The 22,429-nt window shown below is 40.7% G+C and overlaps 2 protein-coding genes across 2 annotated transcripts in view; one reads left to right on the forward strand and one right to left on the reverse strand.

Moving 5' to 3' along the window:
• Positions 1–9,425, forward strand: part of BFSP1 (beaded filament structural protein 1) — a 17,773-nt gene extending 8,348 nt beyond the window's left edge. Inside the window, exons 3-8 of the mRNA XM_005425799.1 lie at positions 1,258–1,353; positions 2,139–2,231; positions 2,931–3,038; positions 5,204–5,424; positions 6,705–6,790; positions 8,091–9,425. Of these exons, the coding sequence (XP_005425856.1) occupies positions 1,258–1,353; positions 2,139–2,231; positions 2,931–3,038; positions 5,204–5,424; positions 6,705–6,790; positions 8,091–9,037 (1,551 nt within the window). The 3' untranslated portion in view covers positions 9,038–9,425. The remainder of the gene's footprint in view (positions 1–1,257; positions 1,354–2,138; positions 2,232–2,930; positions 3,039–5,203; positions 5,425–6,704; positions 6,791–8,090) is intronic.
• A 2,651-nt stretch (positions 9,426–12,076) lies between these two features.
• The window catches only part of PCSK2 (proprotein convertase subtilisin/kexin type 2), a 108,915-nt gene continuing 98,562 nt past the window's right edge, over positions 12,077–22,429 (reverse strand). The window contains exons 10-12 of the mRNA XM_031060937.1: positions 22,006–22,106; positions 19,819–20,046; positions 12,077–15,210 (exon numbers count right to left, since the gene is read on the reverse strand). Coding sequence (XP_030916797.1) covers positions 14,724–15,210; positions 19,819–20,046; positions 22,006–22,106 — 816 coding nt within the window. The 3' untranslated portion in view covers positions 12,077–14,723. The remainder of the gene's footprint in view (positions 15,211–19,818; positions 20,047–22,005; positions 22,107–22,429) is intronic.

Here is a 22,429-nt window from a genome sequence, read left to right on the forward strand (position 1 = left end):
GTGTCTGAATCAGCCCCTGGATCACAAAGCAGAGCCTGCTGGAGAGTTCTGTGCCTGGGAGGTTTAGCAGCACAATAAGACAGCCAACATCTACACATTTTTTGAACAGCGCATGCTGTATGCATGCAAAAGGAAAAAATCCTCTTCTACCAGTCATGTGCTGCACCCGCAGATCTCAATGGTTTGTTTGCAACCTGTGATTTGCTCACAGAGGTATTTTTACAGCTGATAATGGCACAGGGGTATTTTGAAAGAGGTGCCTTCAAATACTTCTTTTTTTATTTTTTGAGCTAAATGCACAAAGCAGGACTTTCTTGAGGCAAATTGCAAACTGGTGGAGGAATTGGCACGTTTTATAGAGTTGCAAGGAAGATTCAGTTAAAATGTTTTAAGATGCTTTCTCAAAAATTAAAGAAATAATGCATTAAATAGAAAAATAAAATGTATCACTACTCTCACATATTTGTAAAATATGTTGCCAAGTTCCAGAGAAATTATCCTAAATTCCATGTTTTTTGTTAAATAACAGAACATAGGAAAAATCTAAATTAAGCCTTTGAACAGAAATGGAGATTTCATTAGATTTAAAGATCAGTGCCACCCATACCTGTATACTCTGAGATCATGGTTACTAGTCATATGGTTTCCTCTTTGAACTAATTGGATGTTAGGAACTTTTGTCTTCGCAAATTCCAAAGTATTATAAACTTGTGCAGCAAAGTGATTTTTTCTAAACTTGGTCAAATGTCATTTTTATTTCCAGAAATGGCTCCAAATTGGCAAACATTCATAGTATTTGAGAACATACCAAAGAGAGTGCAAATACTGCAGACCATCCTGGGTTTTTAGAAGGACTTCTTTACTAGGGATCTTAAAAAGGCATCAGGATACCTCAGATCTTGTCATGACACTAGAGAAATCAATGCCTTAGTCTGCTGATGTCATTTGTTCAAGATTCACCCACCATTTCAAGATTTTAATATCAAAATCTGGTATTTCAAACATCTACTACTTGGCTCCCAGCATTATTTTGACAGTGCCAGCGCCAAACTCTATTGCAAATTACATTTGTGCAGGGCATGGTGAATAACATGGCTCCTGTTTGTTGTTTTCATGATACTGTTGTATGTTACAGTAGGCTCTTACACTTCAGGCAGGCTTCCCCATGTGCACAGTGACTCATGCAGTGCCTGTGGGCCTGCTGTGGGTTTGGCACTCCAGCCATACGTACTGCCATGCCACATGTCCGCATTGCAGGAAGCTGATGAAGCCTTGCTGTGCAACTTGGAGCTGCAAATTGAGTCCCAGTTCCTGCAGGATGACATCAATGCAACAAAGGACAGATACAAGAAGGTAACTGGCTGAAATTGCTGTTTTCCTTGTAGAGATAAATGTGGAACTTTGCCCTTCTCCATGATCAAATGGTGGCAAAATAAAGTAAATTGCATTTATGTTTTGGTAGGCGCATATAGCACTATTTATTTTCAGTGGGCACAACAACCGGATGGTTTTCAGCGCCCAGACATACTTCTCAGGGTCCAGTAACTACAGCTGTAGCAGAGTCTTGAATTTGTCAACCTGGTGTCATGGTTCAACCCAAAGTGCTGGTCAAGCTGTCTTATATTTCATGCTAAGGAAGCTGTTGCTTTCATCATCTAATTTTTTGGGAGAGGACACTCCAGTTAATCAGCAGGCATATGCCTGTGGATGTATGATTCCATTGCAGTTGACTTTAACATTTGTTGCCTTCTTTCTGGGAGAACTGTAGGTCTTGGGATCAGGCCACTGTCCCAGCTTTGCTGCTTTTGAAAAAGTTACTATTTTTTTTCATGCCACATGCAAAGATATTTGTGATTCTTATTTTGAAAATCTCTTTGGAAATGGAATGGAATCTTCAATTAAAACTATGAACTGTATAGTCCTTATCCAAAAGTCTGATATACCCTCAGTATGATGAAACTGCTAGCACTCCTGCACTCAAAAGCAGTTGTAAGTTGCATTCCAAACCCAAGCCTGAACATGAATTGGACGTTTATGGGCTAAAAGCATTACATATCTAAAAATAAGCCCCAGGAGTACGTGGAAATATCTACCTTACTATGGCATTTTCTAATGAAAATGTTTTTACCTTATCACAGAACCTCATGGAAATCCAGACCTATGTCAATGTCTTGCAGCAGATCATCCAGACAACTCCTCGTGTGTCCCCAATAACCACTGGCATATGTGAGGCAAGTATTGCTGTTGGGACGTATATGCAGCTCTAAGTAAGAAAGAGATAATGTTTACACCTAAAGTGTCCCAGATCCTTTAATTTCTGCTCCAAGGTTAGGTGAAAACTGTCTAAACAATGTGTAAGTACTGAGTAGTGAACATGGGAGAAAAAAATTTACTGTAGCTTTGAAAAACTGTATCAATGAGGAAAGAGAGATTAGCTTTGTCAGGTGCACTCCAGCATATATATTAGTCCCAAAAATGTGTGGTACAAAGATATTTGAAGTAGTTGTGCTTCTTGTCTGAGGAGGAGCTGGCAGGATATATGAATATTTTAAGAGAAAGGAAATCTTATCCTGAAGGGGTGAGATGTGGCGAAAATTTAAATGAAATTAATTGATACAGACTAGATGAAAACTTGGTGATTTCCACCAATATGAGTGGCTACGTCAGGAATGTTCATTATTTGGAAGAAGATGTGAACAGGTTTACAGGGTCTAAGCTGTACTGTTACAGACCTGCTATCTGATATCTTTATCCTTAAAGCTGTGCTACCATTCAACAGAATTTGGCTTGAAGTTCAATCCCCATCTTTTATCTGTCTTTTGCCATTTTCTATTTGTCTTTACAGTTTATTTCCAGTAGTGCAATTTCTTTTGGCTCTTTTTAGGAGTGAAACATAATTTCCTGTACACACATTGTTTTCTTCCAACCAGGAAAAACTGATAGCTGAGAGGAGGATCCCTGTTCTGCAGAGCCAGCTGGAGGAATACAAGAGCATCCTCTGCCAGCTACAGGCACAGAAATACAAGCTCCAGACAGAGGTATTGGAATCACTAGCCATAAACACAACCATGTTGCTCATGAACTGCTTTTTTTAATGGTCACTTGGTAAAACCTCTAACATGGCTTTAACATGGTTATGTTAACATGGTGGACTTGGAGGTGTGTTTTCCTTTTAGATTTCCATCTTTTTCTTCAACTGTTTCATTCCCATTCTCTCAATGGAACAAATTGTCAGGTTTAGTTGGCCAGGGTGGGCTGTAGGTATTGTAGGTGCAATGAAGCTGTCTTTGCTTATCAGAGTGGCTGATGAGGGAAGGTTTCCACAATGCAACTGGATTCCTGCAGGACAGAATCAGCTGGACATTATGAATGGAAAAGTCCCACAGGGCTCCTATGACTTTCTTACTTGCTGAGTTCTGGCTGGAAATTGGCTCCAAGAAAACTGATGGGGAACCCTCAGGGCTCTGCCCAATCCTTTCTATCACTGCCACATCCAATGCTAAGCTTGCTGTGGGAAGAACTGGACAGGTTTGGGGAGCAAAACTGAGAGGACTGTTGAGCTACATTTGGCTTTCTTCCTTCATTCATGTCACTACTAAGCATTTAGCCAGCATCTCTCCTGTGCTTGGACACTACCAGCAGGAAAAACCATGCACTTTTTGCCAAGCCCTGAGTTGCAAAAAGACTTTGACTAGTTGTCCTTGCCCATCTCCCAGCCAAACCTGCCCTAAATCAACCTTCTGTCTCCAGCCAGTGCCTGCAAACATGAGTGCAGTGCAGGGCTGAGGGTGGCAGGAGGTGGAGGAGCAGCTGAAGGCTGCAATGGATAGAAACCAGATCTGAATAGTTGCCAGTGGCATCTCTACCTCCATGCAGTTGAATATTTTTTAGCACATGGGATGGAGAATGACCCCAAGTACAGCTTCCTTTGTGCCTCGAGGTGTCCATCCAGGTGAGAGGAATGAAATATTGACAAAAACATCATTTGGTGGGATTTTGGACTCCTTTGGACAGCCATGGCAGCAGCTCATAACTTCCTGAGCATTACTTCTTTCATTAGTGTCAGGACAGTGTATTTTCCTTGGTCTCTTTCTCACATCTGATGCTCTGGTGGAGAGGACACATGCACTCTGGGATGGACAGGAATCAATATGGGGATGAGATAGTGAATCAATATACAGAAAAAGGGGAGAAAATCAGCCTTCTGCTGGGAGGTGGAGAGAGGCAGTCTTTGAGGAATTAATTGTGCTGCTTTCAAAAGCAAATCTTCCCATCCCATTTAGAAACAGATTATTCATTCATTCATTCATTCATTCTTGTGCCTTGAGATTAAAAGAGTGAAATAGCTTTATGAGTGCAGGGCAGTAACACAGTAGCTTGTGATGGTGAAGGCTGGATCTGATGACCTAGGTATCATCAAGTTTCTTTGCTTTCCTGTTTCTGGACCTGACAGCCATGTGCCCAAGAGGTCATGGGTCCCACCCCATGAGCACTGAACAGAAAAGAGTCTCTGTCTACTCGTACACTGCAACATAACCAAACTAATGACAAGGGACATCACTTCTATATTTAGTATTTAGCCTCTTAAAAGTCCTTTTTTTTATCTTGGCTGAAGCATATAGAAATAAATCAATTATTGAAGAATTCGTTAGTCACTTATTCCCCCATTACCTTTTTGTGAGTTCATCTCTTTGAAAAGTAGGAAAAAAAAGTGACAAAATAACTATAATAAATAGCTAAAAATAGCAGAAGAAAGTGAGAGGAGATTTACAGGGTGAAATATCCCACCTGAAACTCAGCCTTTATTTTTGGAAGGTGACTTTTGCCACCTCCTGGTTGATGTGCTCATTGGTTTTATCACTGAAGTAAAAAGCCTGAGGAATGGAATTCTAAAGAAGAGTTCTGTGTTTTAAATGTGACTTTTGGTCTTATTTTCCCTGTCTGCAGACCACAGAGAAGGAGGAGTGGGTATTTCTTGAGTTCATCTTCCAGTTAAGAACTTTTACTGTCTTTGTTAGGCCCTGCCCATTCTGATAAGTTACTGCTTTTTGAATAACTGAACAAAGGTAGGGAAATTGCTTCTGTGTTTCAGCAGTGCAGCATCACATTGTAATAAAGCATGACTTGCCTTTCATTATGCTTAAAATATGGGGATGGTGAATTTTTCAAAACTGCTTCTTTCACCACCGATTTTATTTACCAGACAACCATGCTGGAGCAAGCAATTAAAAACACCCAGGAGAGTTATGACGATGAAATTCAGCTTTACAATGAGCAGATTGAAAACCTTAGGAAGGGGATAGAGGAGGCCGAGAGGATCTTGGAGAAGTACACCACTGACTGCCGCCAGCTGGTGATCTACCAGCAGTCCCTGGAGAATGAGCTGGAACGGTACAAACGGATCATCGAGAATGAGGACAGCCGGTAAGGCTGGATTTCTGGGCACTCACAAAGGGACCAGGGATCTCTTTTATCTCATTTGAAAAATGTATGTTTAAGGACATTTGATTCACCCAAAGCTATAGCATTTTCACACCTTTCACTGGTAGATATCTAGGGATAGAAATCAAAATAGATGCAAAATCTGGTGAAACTTCTGCCAGAGAAAGGGTCAGAGCCATTCTGGGCTTTCCTGTCCTTGCAGTCTCCTTTCCATATGCTGTCCTGGCATCAGTGTACAGAGGTCAGGAGCACACAAAAGCAATCTGAACATCCTCTCCTCAGACTGGGTGTTGGTGACACTTGTTCAACACTACCGTCAGGTTGATTTTTGGAGGGTGCAAACAAAGCAAATGCCTTGTAAAGCAAAGCATTCTTCCCAGCAAAGCCATTCCTCAGGCATGGGGAGAAAGAGGAAAAATACAAGAAACTGGCAGGGATTTGGGTAGAGGACCACTGTCTCCCTCTAATGTCCACCATCGGCCACAGTGGACAAAAGGATCTTTCACAGCAGCAGAGCCAGACCCCTAAGCACCCAAAGTAATGCTCTGGGCTTTGCAGAAGATGCAGAAGAAGAACACTCACTTAACAGTCCATCCTATGTGTGGGGAATGGGAATTTAATTAATTTTCAGAGTCTAATTTTGGACACTGAGTTCTAGTTAGAAGTACCTTAACAGAGAATTCTCAATGCCAAAAATCATATTGACACAGGGTCTCTGACAGGACAAAATATCTCAAATTCCAGCAGAGCAGACTGGGGAGGCCAAAGATACAATAACTGTTTTGCAATAGGCCTGCCTCTCAATTTTAATTTTTAACCCTTAATACTACTGACTGCTGGAATGTTTTCCAAGGAAGACTGCTCCAAATTTCCTATTTTGCCAGCCAGCATGGTAAAAATGAATTTACAGTTCTTGCTGACCTCTGGTAGGCTTGGATTGACTGTTTGCCCATCTAAAAACCTCCCATCTTTTCAAAGTGCCATGCTAAATGCAAAGGTGTTGCTACATGTTGTAATTACTGGTGTACTTTACCTACCGGAGTATCCCATATCTCCTGCTGGCAGAAACCAACCTCACTCCTGTGAAGGTGCTGTGGCTGTCTTGATTTTCCCCAGACAAGAAGCAGGTTCCCATCATTCTTTTTGACTCCTCACCACAGAGAAGTAAATTTCTTTAAGCTCTGTGCTTATTTTTGCACAATTTTACTTGCTTTCACTGAAATGGTGGGGAGAGAACTGATGGATGCACATATTCTCCACAGGTTGAACTCTGCTATAGCAGGAACCCCAGTCACACTCTTCACACAGATTTATCGACCTGCCCAGCCTCAGGCTTCAAGGGGAAGAGGTAAACCTGTGATGTGACTTCCTGTGTATGTCAGGAGAAGTATCATTGCATTTTAAGCTGTTTGTCCATCTGTCTTTACATATGGCCACCAGTCACAACATCCTGACTACGGGCTTGAAAATGCAACCATTTCAGCTTACCTCAACTGTCCCTGAGACAAGCTGTCAAAGGCCAAAACCACAAGCAAAAGCATTTCTTTGCTAATTTCTACAGTTTGCTACTTAGGCCAATCAAGAGTGAAATCAAAAGGCATCTGAAATGGTGGAAAGAGCTGCAGGTTTTGGGTTGACTCATTCTGAGTTTGTTTGCACTTTAGTGATGTGCAAAGAGCACCAAGGTGTGTTGAGTGCCACAGGCCATTTTTGAGGCCTGTTTTCCTATGAATTATGTTTTCTCTATGTTGTGTGTTGGCTTGTTAGAATTAGGATGCTTGTAAACCTGCTGACAAGGAAATGGCCAGGGCTAAATGAGAAAGACTGCTCTTAACAAAGTGATGTGATACGTTCTAACATATGGGATGACTTAAATGCAAGGCTCACTGGGGTATTAATAATGACAAACTGCCTTGAGAACGGAGACAAACCATCGCATGAGGGATGTTTTTGTAATGTAGCTGTAATTTTTCTAACTGCTGTGTGACCTGTAGCAGTTTTATATTAAATGGTTCCAAAATGCCTGAGGCCAGATCCTCAGCAGCTGTAAATAATTACTGTCATGCAAAGTGGTGTTTTATACATGCTGAGGATTTGGCCTGTCTCTAGACACACCACTGATTTCTCCTGCATGACGAGCATGGTATTTCATGTGTGTTACTGTATTGTGGCAGGGGACAAAACAGCTGCCTTGGGGAAAGTATGTTAATATCTGTCTGTCCTCTTGTTCTTGTAATTACCCGTATCAACCCCTGTCTCCTCTGCTCTAGCTGCTCATACCATGGAAATCATACCTTGCCTATGCTCCTGCTGCTGCTAAGCTCTCATGGGATCTGTGCCTACTGATTGCCCAGGAGATCAGAATCAGGGGGTTCTAAGAGCTCAGTGACAGTGTCTGAGTGATGCCATTGTAGATGGGTGGCTTCTCAGCTCTGTGAACATCAGCCACTGCTGCTCCCTCCTGACATGACTTTCAGTATCTGTCCATACTCCAAATTGTCAAGAGTGGAGGTGCCTGGCTCTCTTTTAGTCCCCCAGGATACAAAGGCTCTCCACCTGCAGGGGTGAGGGCAAGAGGCAGCTCTAGCATTTGCAGTGACTGTATTCAAGCACTGTTTGTTGTTTCCTTTGCTTTGAATTTTCTTTAGATATCACCCAGGCCATGCAAGACATTGCCAGTATAAAGCCCAGACAAAAAGGCCTGACAAAGAAAATTGCCAGGAAAAAGGAGCTGATGTCAAAAGACATAACCGACAGTCACTCACCTGAAAGAATGTACGAAAGAACTCTGGAAGGTTTTGACCAAGATCAGATGGAGTTTAGGCATGAAGGCTCAGTCAGGTGTGAACCTGAGCAAGAAGGATCAGAATTTGATGAAAAAGAAATGGGCCCAGAGGACGTACCTGATGGAGCCCAGATAAGTAAAGCCTTTGATAAATTGTGTAATATTATGAGGGAGAAAATAAGAGTCTACAAGAGACCAGAGGCTAAGTCTGATGCCCATCCCAAAGGGCGTTATGTGCTGGTGACAGGGGAGGAAGGCTATGAAGAACCGTGCATCTTGGCCCCCTCTATCCCTGCCGGGGGAGGGATCACAGTTTCCACTGGCAATGGGAAGGTAATGAATGGTGGTGATGTGGAGTCCATACCAGAGCTCCCAGAACCTGCCGAACCACCAGAAAAAGAGAAAGGGGAAATCTGTGAAAGGAGAGAAGAGTTTGAACTCCCAGATAAACAGAGAGAGGAGGGGAAAGAAGATGTGCTTGAATGGGGGAAAAAAGCAAGAGGAAAAATTGAGCAAATCACAAAGTACCCAGACATCTCTGAGCCTGAGACAGTTACTTCCTCTGGTCTGATAAGCCCAACTGAGCCAGGACTCCTTCGAGAGACAGAATATGAGCGAGAAGATAAACAGGGCCTTTTGTTCAGGGAAGCAGACTTACCTGGCTCTATGAGCTATGAGAAGGTGGAGGTGGTGGAGTCCATTGAGAAGTTTTCAGATGACAAAATTCAGACGTATGAAGAGACAGCAATGATTGTTGAGACAATGATAGAGAAGACAAGCAAGAAGAAATTAGGTGACAAAGGCTCTTAAGTGACACATACCCTCTGATAGTCAATTTGTCTGGCATAGTTATTAAATGACTGTGTTTTTTTCCTGACCGAATGATACAGTAGTGAGATTTTTGCTGTTTGATATGGAACAGATTGAAACCTTGATGGCAATTCTGTCTGATGTAGGCTCACCTTTGGTGCAACAACCATTAGCACTCTCCAGAGCACATCCTATGCAACTCATTTTTATGATTAGGACACATGGGAAGAAATTATTATGACAGCTGCCTGGCTTTCCACAGTATCCAGGACAAATTTGCATATTCCTCTACTGCTCCTTCAACCGCCGTATGACCCTCCATCTTTGAGATAGCTGCAAATGTTAACTTGTGACATCTGGTTCATTTAATAAAAGTTTTGCCTTCTACCGAAGATACTCACTGTGGGTTTATTTTGCCTATAACATTGACTCACAGACCCTACTTGTAAACAGATCCTACTTGTAAACATCACCTGAGTGGTGTGCAGCAGTTTGTCCGGGGAAAGAGCTGGATACCTCTTAAATAACCTGTTCCAAATATCTCCCTTTCAAAGTCTTTCAATAGCAATGAGCTTGGGAGACCTTTCTATTTGGCAATAAAGACAAACTTCCTGTATTCAAGATAAGCTCTTACTGCAGATCTTCTCAGAATAATTCTCCCTGAAGGGAGATCTCCCTTACAAAAGCTATTATTTGTCCTTCACCAACACAACTGATGTACTTATGAATGCCAACGAGCTTTTAAGCAGACTGCAGCCAAAGACTGAGTATTTAGGTATTTTCTTTTTAAGTATTTCCTTGGACTGTAGAGTTTCATACTGCCACAGGATCCTGTCTCACTCCTGTCAGCTGCAGTCACATGGAGCTCCACAGGATTGTTGGAATAAGCAGTGCCTTTCCACCTTCCCCTGCCTGGGGAAACAAAAAGAAACACTTGCAGCAACAACAGTCTTGCAGCTCCCAGAAACCTTCAGCTCAAGAAAACAAACAAAACCCCACAAATTAAAAATCAGAGAAAGGAAATATTTTGCTTGTATGTGTGTAAATAATGAGCTCTACCTAAAGTGCTCATACACCATTTAGGCCTCAGCTTGACTCCAGGCACACAAACGATCCCACTAAAGCCCAAGACTTACTGAAGAGTGGTACTAGATTAGTCTCTACAAATTTCTTGTTCAATCCAATGCCAGTTCTCTAAGTTTTAATTTCAACTTCCAGCATTCTTGTGCCTTTTCTTTCTGCCTTTTAGCTTCTGTCAGCTGCAGGAAAGCAAGGTTAAAAGCCATTTGAGCTGACAAGTCTGAGCTTCAGGAACTCCTCACAGCACCCAAGGCTTTCCTTCAATAATATGTTGGGTTTGGTTATTTCATTCATGAGGTCCAGCACAGGTGTAGCATCTGATCTACTGTGATTGTTATGTCTGGTAAAGTGGCACCTTATTCTTTGAAACAGGGACAGGTGACTCTCACAGTCACAATTTTAGTCAGGACTTTTTGTTGATGCTGGTTTATTGGAATGCTGTGGGAGTTTATTCCAGACATGGCTTACTACAGCATGTTCCTTTTCAGTTTAATATATTAACAGTGTAAATAACTGCAGAGAAGGAATTTATCAATGCCTTTGCAAGCTGGACTCTGGTCACCTGGTAGCATCTGCCCAGAATAATTGCTGCTGAAAGAATTTGACTGCTGCAAGCTAAACAAAAAAAACCCCCAAAACCTACCCTCATTGCAGCAATAGGCAGGCTGTTTAACAATTCTGTCACAAAGCAGAGTATAAACAGGTTCAGGCAGTACCTGGATGGAACTGGATATTCTTCCCCCTCTCCCAGTCCATCTGATTTCACTGCAATACAGTGGACCCAATGTTCAAAATACAAAAAGCCTCATTCAATGGCAAGGAGGCAATGTCAGGACAGCCTGGGTGAGGTGTCCAGTGTGTGAATACCTCCACCACCTTAATCCTTTTTGTGCAGTGGTGTCACCACTGGCTGCTGACCCAGACCTGGTTTACGATGGCTGTAACCCTTGCTCAGCATTTCAGTGTGGTGTAAGAACTGCTCCTAAAGCTGGTTTGATGGCACTTACTGCTGAAGGAAATCACATACTGCATTGCCTGGGCAGCAACCAGCAGAACTCAAGGACTAAGAAGAGGTGAGGGCTAAATTCTGCTACAATCTGTAAACTTTCTGTATATATGCATGAAATTTACATAGAAAACCCCTTGTAGTATCTGGTTAATAGTGACCTTGCTGAAGTGTATAGTATACCTCGTAATTTTAGGGGCTAACCTCTACATTAAATGCAGATTCTCAATGAAGTGTTTAAATGCTAAAGTTTAATGGTGAAATAGTTGCAAGCATCTATTCAACAAGAGACTGGAATGAGAATCAGGTTTCTAAAAGCACATTCTCACTTCTGAGGCAACCAGAACTAGATCAGGAGGTTCCCTGCCAGATTGTACTGCTGCAGACATGACAGAGTATTATAAAATGAAACGTACTTTCTGCCATGGGAACACAGGAGCTAAAAAGTACCCAAAAGTTATGGGGGGGAAATAGAGATGAAAAGGGAAACAGGGGGCTTAATGTGAATCAAAGTGCTCCAAACAGCAGAAGAAAAAAATCTGCTGTAGCATTTCCTTGGGACCAGAGCTGCTTATGAGCTGAAGTGCAAAACTACCACAGCCTCTATTCTTGATCATCCTCCTCCCAGTGCAGCTCAGCACCTGCACTGCTGCTGCCTTTGCAGAGCTGACCTTGGAGCCAATGGGTTTGAACCATGAAAATAATGCCAAGTAAATTTAAAAAAAGCTCCTCCCAGCCTGTGGCATGAATCTTGTATGTGACAGAGTTTCACGGTTAACATAAAACACTTTATTCGTAATCTGCTGCTATCAAATTTTTATCTTCTCTGTATCCAGTATATGCAGGATACAAATTTCTTTACAAGTGTAAAAAGCAGAGAAGTAGGAAGTCATCACACTGAGAGCAGCATTTTACATCCCGTGTACCTTCAGATAAGCAATGATGATAGGACCTGCCAGTTTTTAACAGCTCTTTATTTTACTGATATTATAAAACATCATCACAGGGCTCACCTGTTTTGCATCATGAGCTTAATTTTCCCTTTTATTATAAATACTAAAAAATTAACTTTCTCTTGCATCAGCAATACCATAAAAACTCAGTCTAACTGGACATATTTTTCAGTGATTCCTTGCACCAAAAATCCCCAAGAATCTGAAGTAGATCTCTATATTGTATATAAATGCAGTTTTATATATATATAATTACATCAAAATTCACCATTTTCACTCATTATTGTGATTTTTCAATCAGTAAATTATGTCAGCATTATGAAAGTATGGACAGCCATCTAATTATTTTGCTGCTTTATATTTAATAATTTACCAGACAACTGAAAAATTACATGAATGCAATGGAAAATCATGTACATGTTCATTTATGAATTCCACATGGACTTTTCTTATTCCAAAACTTCCAGATTTTGGAAGTCCAGTAAAAACTTTCAGTAACCTCTTTGATCACATACACACAAAAAGTTACGATGTATGTGTATTATACCATACATACCATATGTAATTCTAGACATATTTATATGCAAATATATGTAACATACTCTGAATATATATATTGTATGTTTTATATATATATTTAAAACACACAGAGAGTAATACCACAGGTGTGTATGTATTTAGTCATACAGGTGTGTGCATAAACATATATATATATGGTAAATTTTTCTGATGGGACTGCTGCATGCAATGAGAAACCTGTGAGTAGTGTGAGGCTGCTTCACTTGGCTTTAGAGTGTAATTCACATAGACTTTGAATAGGTTAAGCTGTTAATTTTTCATTTGGAAAAGGAAAGAACAAACCTCTTACAGAAAAATAAAAGATTGATAGTCTCTTGAATTAACATTATTCTCATGCATTCTTAAGTGAAACACGTTCACCATAGAACCTTTGGGTTATGTTTTTAATTTGTTAGATAAATATTTACTTACTGAATGTGTTTCTACTACTATGCACCGGATCAACCAGAACAACTCTTATTAAAGCATCTTAGATTCATACTCTGCATATTAAAAATAAATAAAAAAATCTGAAACTAGTCACTGCTAAAATGTAGATCTTGGATCCTGCAAAGATCTGAAATATCTGCTTAAAATTACCATTTAAGTAGGTCCACTGATGGGCTTTAGTGCAAGTGCCTAAATATTTGCAGAATCAAGACCCTTTATTTCTCAAAGGTTAAATTTGGGATCTCACACCTGAGAACATGTAGTGGTTGCTTCCATCAGTAATTCCCACCAGGGAGAATGTTATGTTTTGCAGCAATAGCCAGAGCATACTCTTGAGGGTGAGAGAAATGGACTTTAACTCATGTCCAAAAAGTCAAGGTGGGACTGACTTTAAACAGAAAAAACAATGACTGCCAGCAAATCTTCCCAAATATACTACATTTTATTTCTCAAGAAGGCCAACATTGCATTACACTTTAATAACTTCAGCATATTTTTCTCCTTAAACATATTTGTATAACATAATACCAGCAAATATATAGCTTTAAAAAAAGAATTTTAAATTAAAAATTGCTTTGGGACTGAAACTGTGTGCTTCAAATTTTCCCCACAGTAGTTTACTAGCAGCTGGGTTGCAAACCCCAGAAAACAGGTGCCTGTGGTTGGTAATGCTGACACAGCCTCATTTTACAGTGCTGGAGAACATCTCAGTAGAGAGACCAGAAGATGCACACAAGCTGCCAGAAATCCTACAGCTCATCCCTATGTGCTTGTTGTGCTGTAAGATGGTAAATTGATTTAAACTGCTAAAATTACAAAACAAAACAAAAACCAAAACCAATAACACAGGAAAAGAATCCCCAAAACAACCAAACTAAAAAAAAACTCTAGCAAAACTGGGATTTGTGCTTCTAGGAGGCCCTGACCCAGATTGCAAATCACTTCTCCCTGCCACCCAGCTTTGGCATTGCTTTGCCTTCCTTATTGCATATCTGTTGATCCATCCTGTAGCTGAAGTGTGTATGTAGTGTAACTGTAGTATGAAGTAAAACTCTCAAAAGAATTGGATTTCTGCCAATCAGATTGGTGAATGTTCCTTATCTCTGGATTATTTCTTTTTGTAGGGTCTAATGGTACTTTGGTTAAACCCAATGGAGGAAGTCCCACTGAAGTCAGTGATGCAGAAGGAGCATGTTCAAAGACCTCTCCATACAACCTCTTTGTGATTCCCTCTCTCTGTCACTTTTTAAAATGTGCTCAATTATCACCAACTTCCAGTGTAAAAAATTCACTTGTTTTAAAATACAAACATATATCACAGAAATATGAAGGGAAAAGCCATTAACTTCTTTGCTGGTTATTACCTATTTGTATGACACAAAAGAAAAATCATCATTTACAGTCACAAACTGTACATACTATTTGGTGGGAGTACATTTTTTGGCTTAGAGATAAAAAATGGACTGCTTCTGTGGCAAGTAAAATAATTATTGACGAGATATAAGACCTTAAAATCAAGAAAGGATGATAATTTGTCTAGAGAGACAATCATTGTAATACGTCTAACACAGAGGTTTGGATAGTAGAACGGTGAGTAGAGGGGTCTGGGGAAGGAAAGACACCGTCATGCAACACAGCACTACTTCTTGCTCAGTATACTCTTCAGGCTTCTCTCCACTGCTTCATCTAACTCTTCTTCCAGCTCTTCCTTCTTGGACATGGCCAGCTTGGACTGATAATCTTTTACGATTTGGTCTATATACGGTGCACTCTGAGTCCCATGCAACATCAGTGTCCACTCCTTCAGCACACCCCGCTGGGGCTGGCTGCCAACAAACCCAATCTCCAGAGCCCAGGTGCCTCGGGGGTCTTCTCCCCAAGTGTGAGTGGTCATGAAAGGCCATTTGTCAAAACCCACCTTGGAGTCATCATCCCTGGGGCGCCGGCTCAGCAAAATGGACTTTGTTCCCATTGGTGAGGTCATGTTGATGTTGAGATCTCCTCGCCGAGTGGAATTCACAGTTATAACTGCCTGCACATGTTCAAGGTACCGGACAAAGTTCTCCTTCCCCTCACATGCGTCAGTTGTCAGTGTGAGGAACAGTTTGCCACTTGGTGGTATCTTTCTGTGGGTCAAAAGATAATTAAGCAAATTAGAACAGTACAATATGGCTTATGCTAAAAGTACTGGGTTTTAGCGCCTCACCGAAAAACACTGTATGATTTTCCTTATTAATACATGAAGAAGTAAGGAAATAATAGTTGCAAACCTAGTCAGAAAGCAAATGTTCCCCTTTTAGAAAATTATACCAAAACCTTAATTTGAAAATAATTACGAAATGTACACCTACAGAAAGAGAGAAGTAATAAATTTTAGAAGCACATACTGCTTTTTAAGGACTAACATTAATGGTTGTCTTTACCTATCACTCCTATACTGGGCAATTGCATAATAATGTGCATACTCTGTAAAAGAACCATGAGTAGTCAGTCATGTCAGTTTCCTTAAATGACAGCAGCAAATGGCTCTCTGGTGTTGGAGGAACCAATTGCACAGAATTTCAGTGCAGTCACATTAAAGCCTATGTCATTGTTCTGCTTTAGAAACCAGCACAAGTGTGGGATGCTGGAATCAGCTCATTTGAAAAATAGTTTTCCACAAAGATTTCCATCCTTGAACAGCTTCCGTACATGAGTACATACACCAAGGAAAGAAGCTGCACATGTTTACTGAGTTACCAAAGTGCTGTCTGGCCCGGGGGTGGGGAGACGAGCCTGTAAAGTGCCTTCTAAACCTGTTGGGGTCAGGATGCAACTTCAATTACCCACCGCCTCAGAAACTGGCTGGCAAAATACACGGAAAGTGTAAAATGCTCTACAGCTTCACCATCAGTGTTCTTTGAGCAGTGTGACATTTTCCTCTGTCTAAAAGAAAGAATTGAAAGACAAGAATTACAGCAATCATTATGAAAGTGACCAAGTCACAAAAGAGTCCAATCACCTTGTCATTATCTTGTCTTCCAGTGGCTTCTCCCTGACCTTAGTTGTGCAAATTGAGAATCTTTTGAAGGGCATTGACTACACTGTGGTAATGAATACCTTCTTTTCAAAAGAAATCAGCACCAGCTTTTTCCCTCTGCTAATGAAATACCACATTCTTTAGAGACCAGCGAAAGCATTTCATTCAAGCCTAGCTTCCAGGAATTCTCTTCTTGAGATGAGCTCCCGATATTACACTTGGTACATCACTATGTGGCTCAGGCCAGTCTCTGTCCCCCTTCCATAGAGTATTACCTTCTCAGAAGTACTTGCAGAGCAAAACGTCATTTAGATCGAGATCCTCAAGGCATTTAAACACTTACCTTAAACTGAAAAACCTGTGTTGTTCTGAATGTTATGGAGCAGAAGTTGGCATAACATATTGTATAGATAAAACATTTGAGCATCTAATATAATACCCTTGAGATACTTATTTGACATGTCAAAGCACAAGAAAAATGCACTACATGCAGACAGATGTGAAGGGTTGTAATTTCACAGTTGCCACGTGCTTGCAGTTTCTCTGCAATCTCAACTCAATCTGAATTCATGCTGTCTCACAGCCTTTTCACACAGTGGACAAAGCTTTGTCAAACACTGCTTCATTCCCAGAGATGTGACAAGTGTTTTATCTCCTTCAGTTAATGAGGAGGGACATCACAGTATGAGTTTTCCTCCTGTCCAGACTAAAGCCCAAAGAAGCAAGAGCAATATGTTTCCACTACCTCTGCTCTGCAGAAGGTTTGACAGCTGCAAAAAACTTTTCTCTCTACCTTCTCAAATACTGCAGTGCAAAAGCTCTCTCAGCTCTCTAAAAACACGAGAAAAGGCTTCCTCTGTTTCCCCCTTTCCTATTAACTAGGATCAAATAGTCCCTGCTTCACTAGACTAATTATTGTAGTCTAGGTGATTTTTTCTAAAGAAACAAAAAGAACCAGGGTTAATGGAAAAGCCTGACACAAAGGTGTGAGAGTCTGTCTGAATTTTCCCTCATCTGCCTCACTATTGTCATTGGGGGACCACTGAAGAGAAGACCCCCCCCGTTTAGAATCTCTGGCTCTGAAGGAGAAAGTCACACGCCAAAGGCCTTGAGACCTGAAAGCACAGTGCAAAGTTATTTGTTTTCACAGGTGTTTGCTGTATGCTAAGAAGGGGGCACCGTGCCCTTTTCTGCAACAATAGCTTCGGAAGCTGTCCCACCTCTCGGCCTGGGTGGACTTCTCCTAGTTTCGGGTGGTCTCCCACTGAAGACCCTCACCTGTTTTACAACCACTGTGACAGACAGACTGAGATGTAAGAAGCCTCTCCATCAAGGACTGAGACATGAAACCCCCATGTGAAAAGGCCCCTCTCCTCCTTCCAACGACTGGGACTGAAACCCCTAACCCAGGGGAGGTGTGTGGGGGAGGCAAGCTGACCAAAGCGAGATGTTTGCCTGCAGGTTGTGACCACTGGACCAAGAAAGTAACAGCTCTCATTTACTGCTGAGAACATAGACTACCTGTTACATCTATTCCCTATTGTATCTGTTTCTCCCCCCCTCACAATTTTCAATAATAAAAACACCTGAGTTAGCTAGAGATTTTGAGATCTCCCCAGTGTAACAGGCGGATCCTCGACTGGACTGGACCAAAGGATTTCATCTCTACGTTGGTAGCTACATCCCTCTCTTTCTCTCTCTCTTTTCTCTCTCTTTCTCTATCTTTTTCTCTCCCTTAATCCCTCTATCGCATTTTGCTGTGGTCATTCAATAAAGGTGCATTTGTTTTGATTGTCACTGCAAACCCCCTTGTACCATGCCAGTTTTTTGCACCCTGAGATTGCTCCTATGAACCATCACGTCATCCGTTCACTAGGACGGATCGTGACAAAAGGTGAAGAAGAGAAAGTGGATTTTCCACAGCCTTACCATGTGCCACTACCCAACTTGTGTATATATATATGTAAAACTATATATATACACATATACATATATAGTATGTCCATGGCATAGGAGCCAGTGGGAGATTATATATAGAATATCCACTTTTGCAGGTGTAGTACAGGTGTAGTGGGAGATGAGCAGGGGGAGCTCCTGTGCTCCTGTTCCTCAGTTAATGGACTATGCTTTCTTAAAATTTTGTATTTCCCTAAACCAGCCAGAACCCTTGTCAGGAAAAGTTCCTGTTGCTAACAAATGTTTCTATTTTAAATACTGGTTGTGTTCAGTACATGGTATATTATGTCTGTTAATTATTTCCCGGCCTTTTGCTTAATTGACAATGCTGCTCTAAAACACACCTCTGTATCAACTACTCACCTTCATAAATCTATACCAAATACATATGTTATATATAAAAATATCTATACTTGAATAAAAATATAGAGAAAATATATATAAAATGTTGCTTCAGCAAGCCAAACCAAAAGAACAACCCACTTATCTACAGCAAAAATGCAGAGTTTTAATTTCCAAAGAATCTCTGGAGATGCTGGGACTTAGCTAGCTATTTTTTTTAAGGTGCAATTCAAAAAATGTACATGTTGCACTTCATAATGCTTATCATCTCCTGTCAGTGACATTTTCATTGAGGAACACAAATATTACAGCAGTACTGTTAATATATAGATGTGTCAGGCAATTGACAGGGAGACACCCTTACAGCCTACAGAAATAAATGTTCTTTCCTCCTCTAGGATGATCCCCATTTCAGTAAACGGAACTATCCTAAGAAAAATGAGATTATTGTGCATTTAATTATTAATAAACTAGAGATATCCTATAACCAGCTTTGGTATTCTCATTTGTTTTTTACCTGTGAGTATGCATAGGACAGATAAATTAAAACTCAGAGCTCAGCTGCAGAACCTTGAATCATGCAAATTCAATTTGCAAGGTTGGGGGAAAACCCGCTCTTTCCCTGGCTGAGCTATGTGCTAGGGTGGCATCCTGGTTTGTTTTCTTTTTCCAAAGAATAATGGTCTCTTCAAAAATGGCACTGAAAAGTCAAATTTCAAATGGTATAGATATAATTCAGGCCATTATTAAGTTAGTATTTCAATTACTTAAATTAAACTAAAGCTGTTGTAGTCAATTAGCATTCATTCATTCATCTGTTGACTCATTCACTTTAGCACATAAAGGTAAATCAGAAAATAACCTGACTACCTACCCTGAAATTAGAGAATTTAAGAGCTTAAAGCAAGCATATTTAAATGCTATAGTGCTCAGTGCTGGTACTTGTAGATGATTGCTTCTGTCTTCTGGAGATAAAATTGTCTGCTGAAGAATCTCACAACGAGATATGACCTGGCTGATAGACATTTCATGTGGCAGCAGTTTAGGTAATTTACAGCGCCAATCTCCCAGATTTTCATTTGGGGATAGGCTCTTTATTCACAGAAAATTTAGCACAAATATATCTGTAAGTGCCCAGGAGAAATGGAGGTTGCTATTAACGCTACTGGCACTAGCATATAGGATGGCCTATAAAATGTACTGCTCCAGCAAGCCAGGAACTGAAAATCATATAGTTTCATCAAGCATTGTTGATAAAAAATGTTTTATCAACTTATTACTGGTAATGTTTTGTTTTCTTAGGAAACAAAAAAAACTCATTAAGTTTCTTTAACTGTCTTTGTCAACATAATTTTATGCTTGCGGTCTCTCAGGTGCCTGGAAGAAGCCAAACATATCCACCAGACTATTCACTTACTCAGGTTCCTGTATTGACCCTCCAACACAATGGAATCTCTCAGGAACAGTCTTCCAGTCTTTTGCCATCTTAACCATGGCTCCTGCATCTAGGACACCATAGCCAAACAAATGGTTGAACTCCAGTCCAACGCCATTCCTACGCCACCTGTGAACCTCATCATGAAGCTGGTTCCTCTTGGAGGTGAGCACTGTCAGATGCTGCATGTCTCTCCATGTCAGATGCAAGCTGTGGAAGAGCAACATGAGAAACAAACATTACAGTATTTCCAAGCAGATATTAAAGAAAAACTGTGCTTGAGTAAGGCTTTGGGTAAAGTTTGCTTCTAGGAATAACACTGAACTACACACATATCAGTAACAAAGCTTCTATTGGTCCTTCTATTGAGCTCAGTGGGAATAAGAAAGAATAGGTTTGAAGTATATAGTACTTTTCCAAATATGTTCTCCAAAATTGCAAAACCACTTCTGATTCAAACCATCAGCCTAAAAGGATGTGCTTTTCAGCTTTCTGTGCCCCAAATAATAAGCATGCGTATGTGCTGAATGTACACCAGAACAGCCAATTCCTGTCATTCCCCAAGGTGACACAAGACAGCTGAAGATATCACTAGCATCATTCTTATTGAGATCTTTTAAAAGCTTGCTCCATATCTTAAAGCTGTACTTTCTATTTCATAGATTGGTCTGGTTTGAGAGACACGTCAGTCCTATATTGTGTATGAGCCGACAGACATAATGCAGGCAAGAACAGGCTTCATGGGAGATTGTCAGTGACTCCTGGCAAGGCTCATCCAGGATGCACAATACAATTCAATACAGCCAGAAGGATATGGGAGACACTGACAGGTCCTTCTCTCTCCTGCTGCCTTCTCAGCAAAGCCTAGAAATTCTAGTGCGAGCCAGGGGTATTAAATCTAATTCCTATTCATTATAATGGCAAAGTAATTCCTGTCTTTATGGGTAGCTCAAATCAAAAAGAATAATTATTCCTGAGATATTTAGGTTCCAGTCCAGTTTAAACATTCAGTGCTCAGAAAATTCATCAAACCTTTACATTTTTATGGCCATATTAATATTTTATATAGTGGCTGTCCCACTGAATGAATTTGATAGTAGAAGGAATGATCATCCAAAGCTAAACATTTGGCATGTGTTTTACATGTATAAAACCTGAAAAATGAGACTTGGACCAAGTCATGTTCTGAGCACAATAGCCATTGCTCTGTTAATGTAAACTGGGCCTCCTCTCACAAGTCTTCATTATTCTGCCCTGTTGAAGGAAACTATCCACACAGTACTCACTTCATGTTGTGGTTACAGCAACTGAAGCTCTGTAACTAAGCAAACGTTGCCTCAGTTCATGAAAAAAAATTAACATATTGAAAGGAAAACTTTTCCTAATCAGTAGAGAAGAAGGTAATGATTTCAAGATATAAAAATGGTTCCAGTGTCAGGAATACCATGGAGATGGTAAACAGACAACGGATATTTATTCCTTCATGTAACAGAGCAATTACACAGCACAGAAGCAAACTACCAGCAATGGGTTAAGAAAACAAAGAAAACATTCCACACAACCATTGCAAAAAAAAATATTGAGAAACTGGTTGTTACTGGATGACCTAGGTGCCAAATACAGACAATCTGAAAAAGAGACAACTCCAAAGATCAATCTGCCTGTGGCTATTAAACAGAAGAGACCCACTGCTGTCTCTACAAATCATGGATCAACAAAGCTCTTGTTGTAAGATCACTTTTAATCCTCACTTCTTGTCCTCTTCCTAAGCATCTGTCATTGCAGACAGGTGCCTGGCACAAGATGAAGTCCTGTCTCATATTACAGGGTCATTCTCATATTTTTATAGGCTGGGCATTTCACGAGGACATGTGGAGAAATTAAATAATCCCTTCCTCCAAACAGTGCTAGAGAAGTCTAATTCCCAGATGCAGAGGATGGGGAGGACACAGAGAGAGCCAGACAGCCAAAATACATCTGCCATGCAACTTTGGCAAGGCTGTTGCTCCATCTGCAAGTCACCATGCCCGCCACTACTGTACAAGGTGGCTTTTGAGCTGGTTATTGCATCCTCATGCCACAGCCAGCCAACTGAAATGACGAACACCATTAAATAAACCACAGGCCCTCTCCTCTCTAGAGCTCATGAGGAATTCCTCAACAGCATACTTAGCCTCCAGGGCCAGGGCGAACACTCCGGCTGCTTCAGGGGCAGCTGCAGACGTGCCTGAATGACGCAGGGTGCAGTTGCCATACAAATCTGTTGTAGCCTGCAATGATATTAGATGTAATTAATGAAACCAGATATCCCATTTTCATTGCAGCTACAGACTCAGAAAAATACAGAAAGTGGAGTTTGTGCCCTTGCTCTTTCATTGTATTCATGCCCATGCTCTGTTCTCTTTTCTGGAAGAGTGTATCAATTTAAAACCACAGTGAGACACATTTAGAGCATAAATGAAAGAGCAAGTCATCAGGTAGTAAACCAGTGGTCATTACCACTTGGAACCCATCTACTTCTTACAAGCATGGCTTAACCAAAGGCCTTAAATTCATTTCTGATTATCAAAAAGATTTGAAACTAGAATTGTTA

The sequence above is a fragment of the Geospiza fortis genome, unplaced genomic scaffold (assembly GCF_000277835.1).
Source record: "Geospiza fortis unplaced genomic scaffold, GeoFor_1.0 scaffold134, whole genome shotgun sequence".
NCBI classification, from domain to species: domain Eukaryota; kingdom Metazoa; phylum Chordata; class Aves; order Passeriformes; family Thraupidae; genus Geospiza; species Geospiza fortis.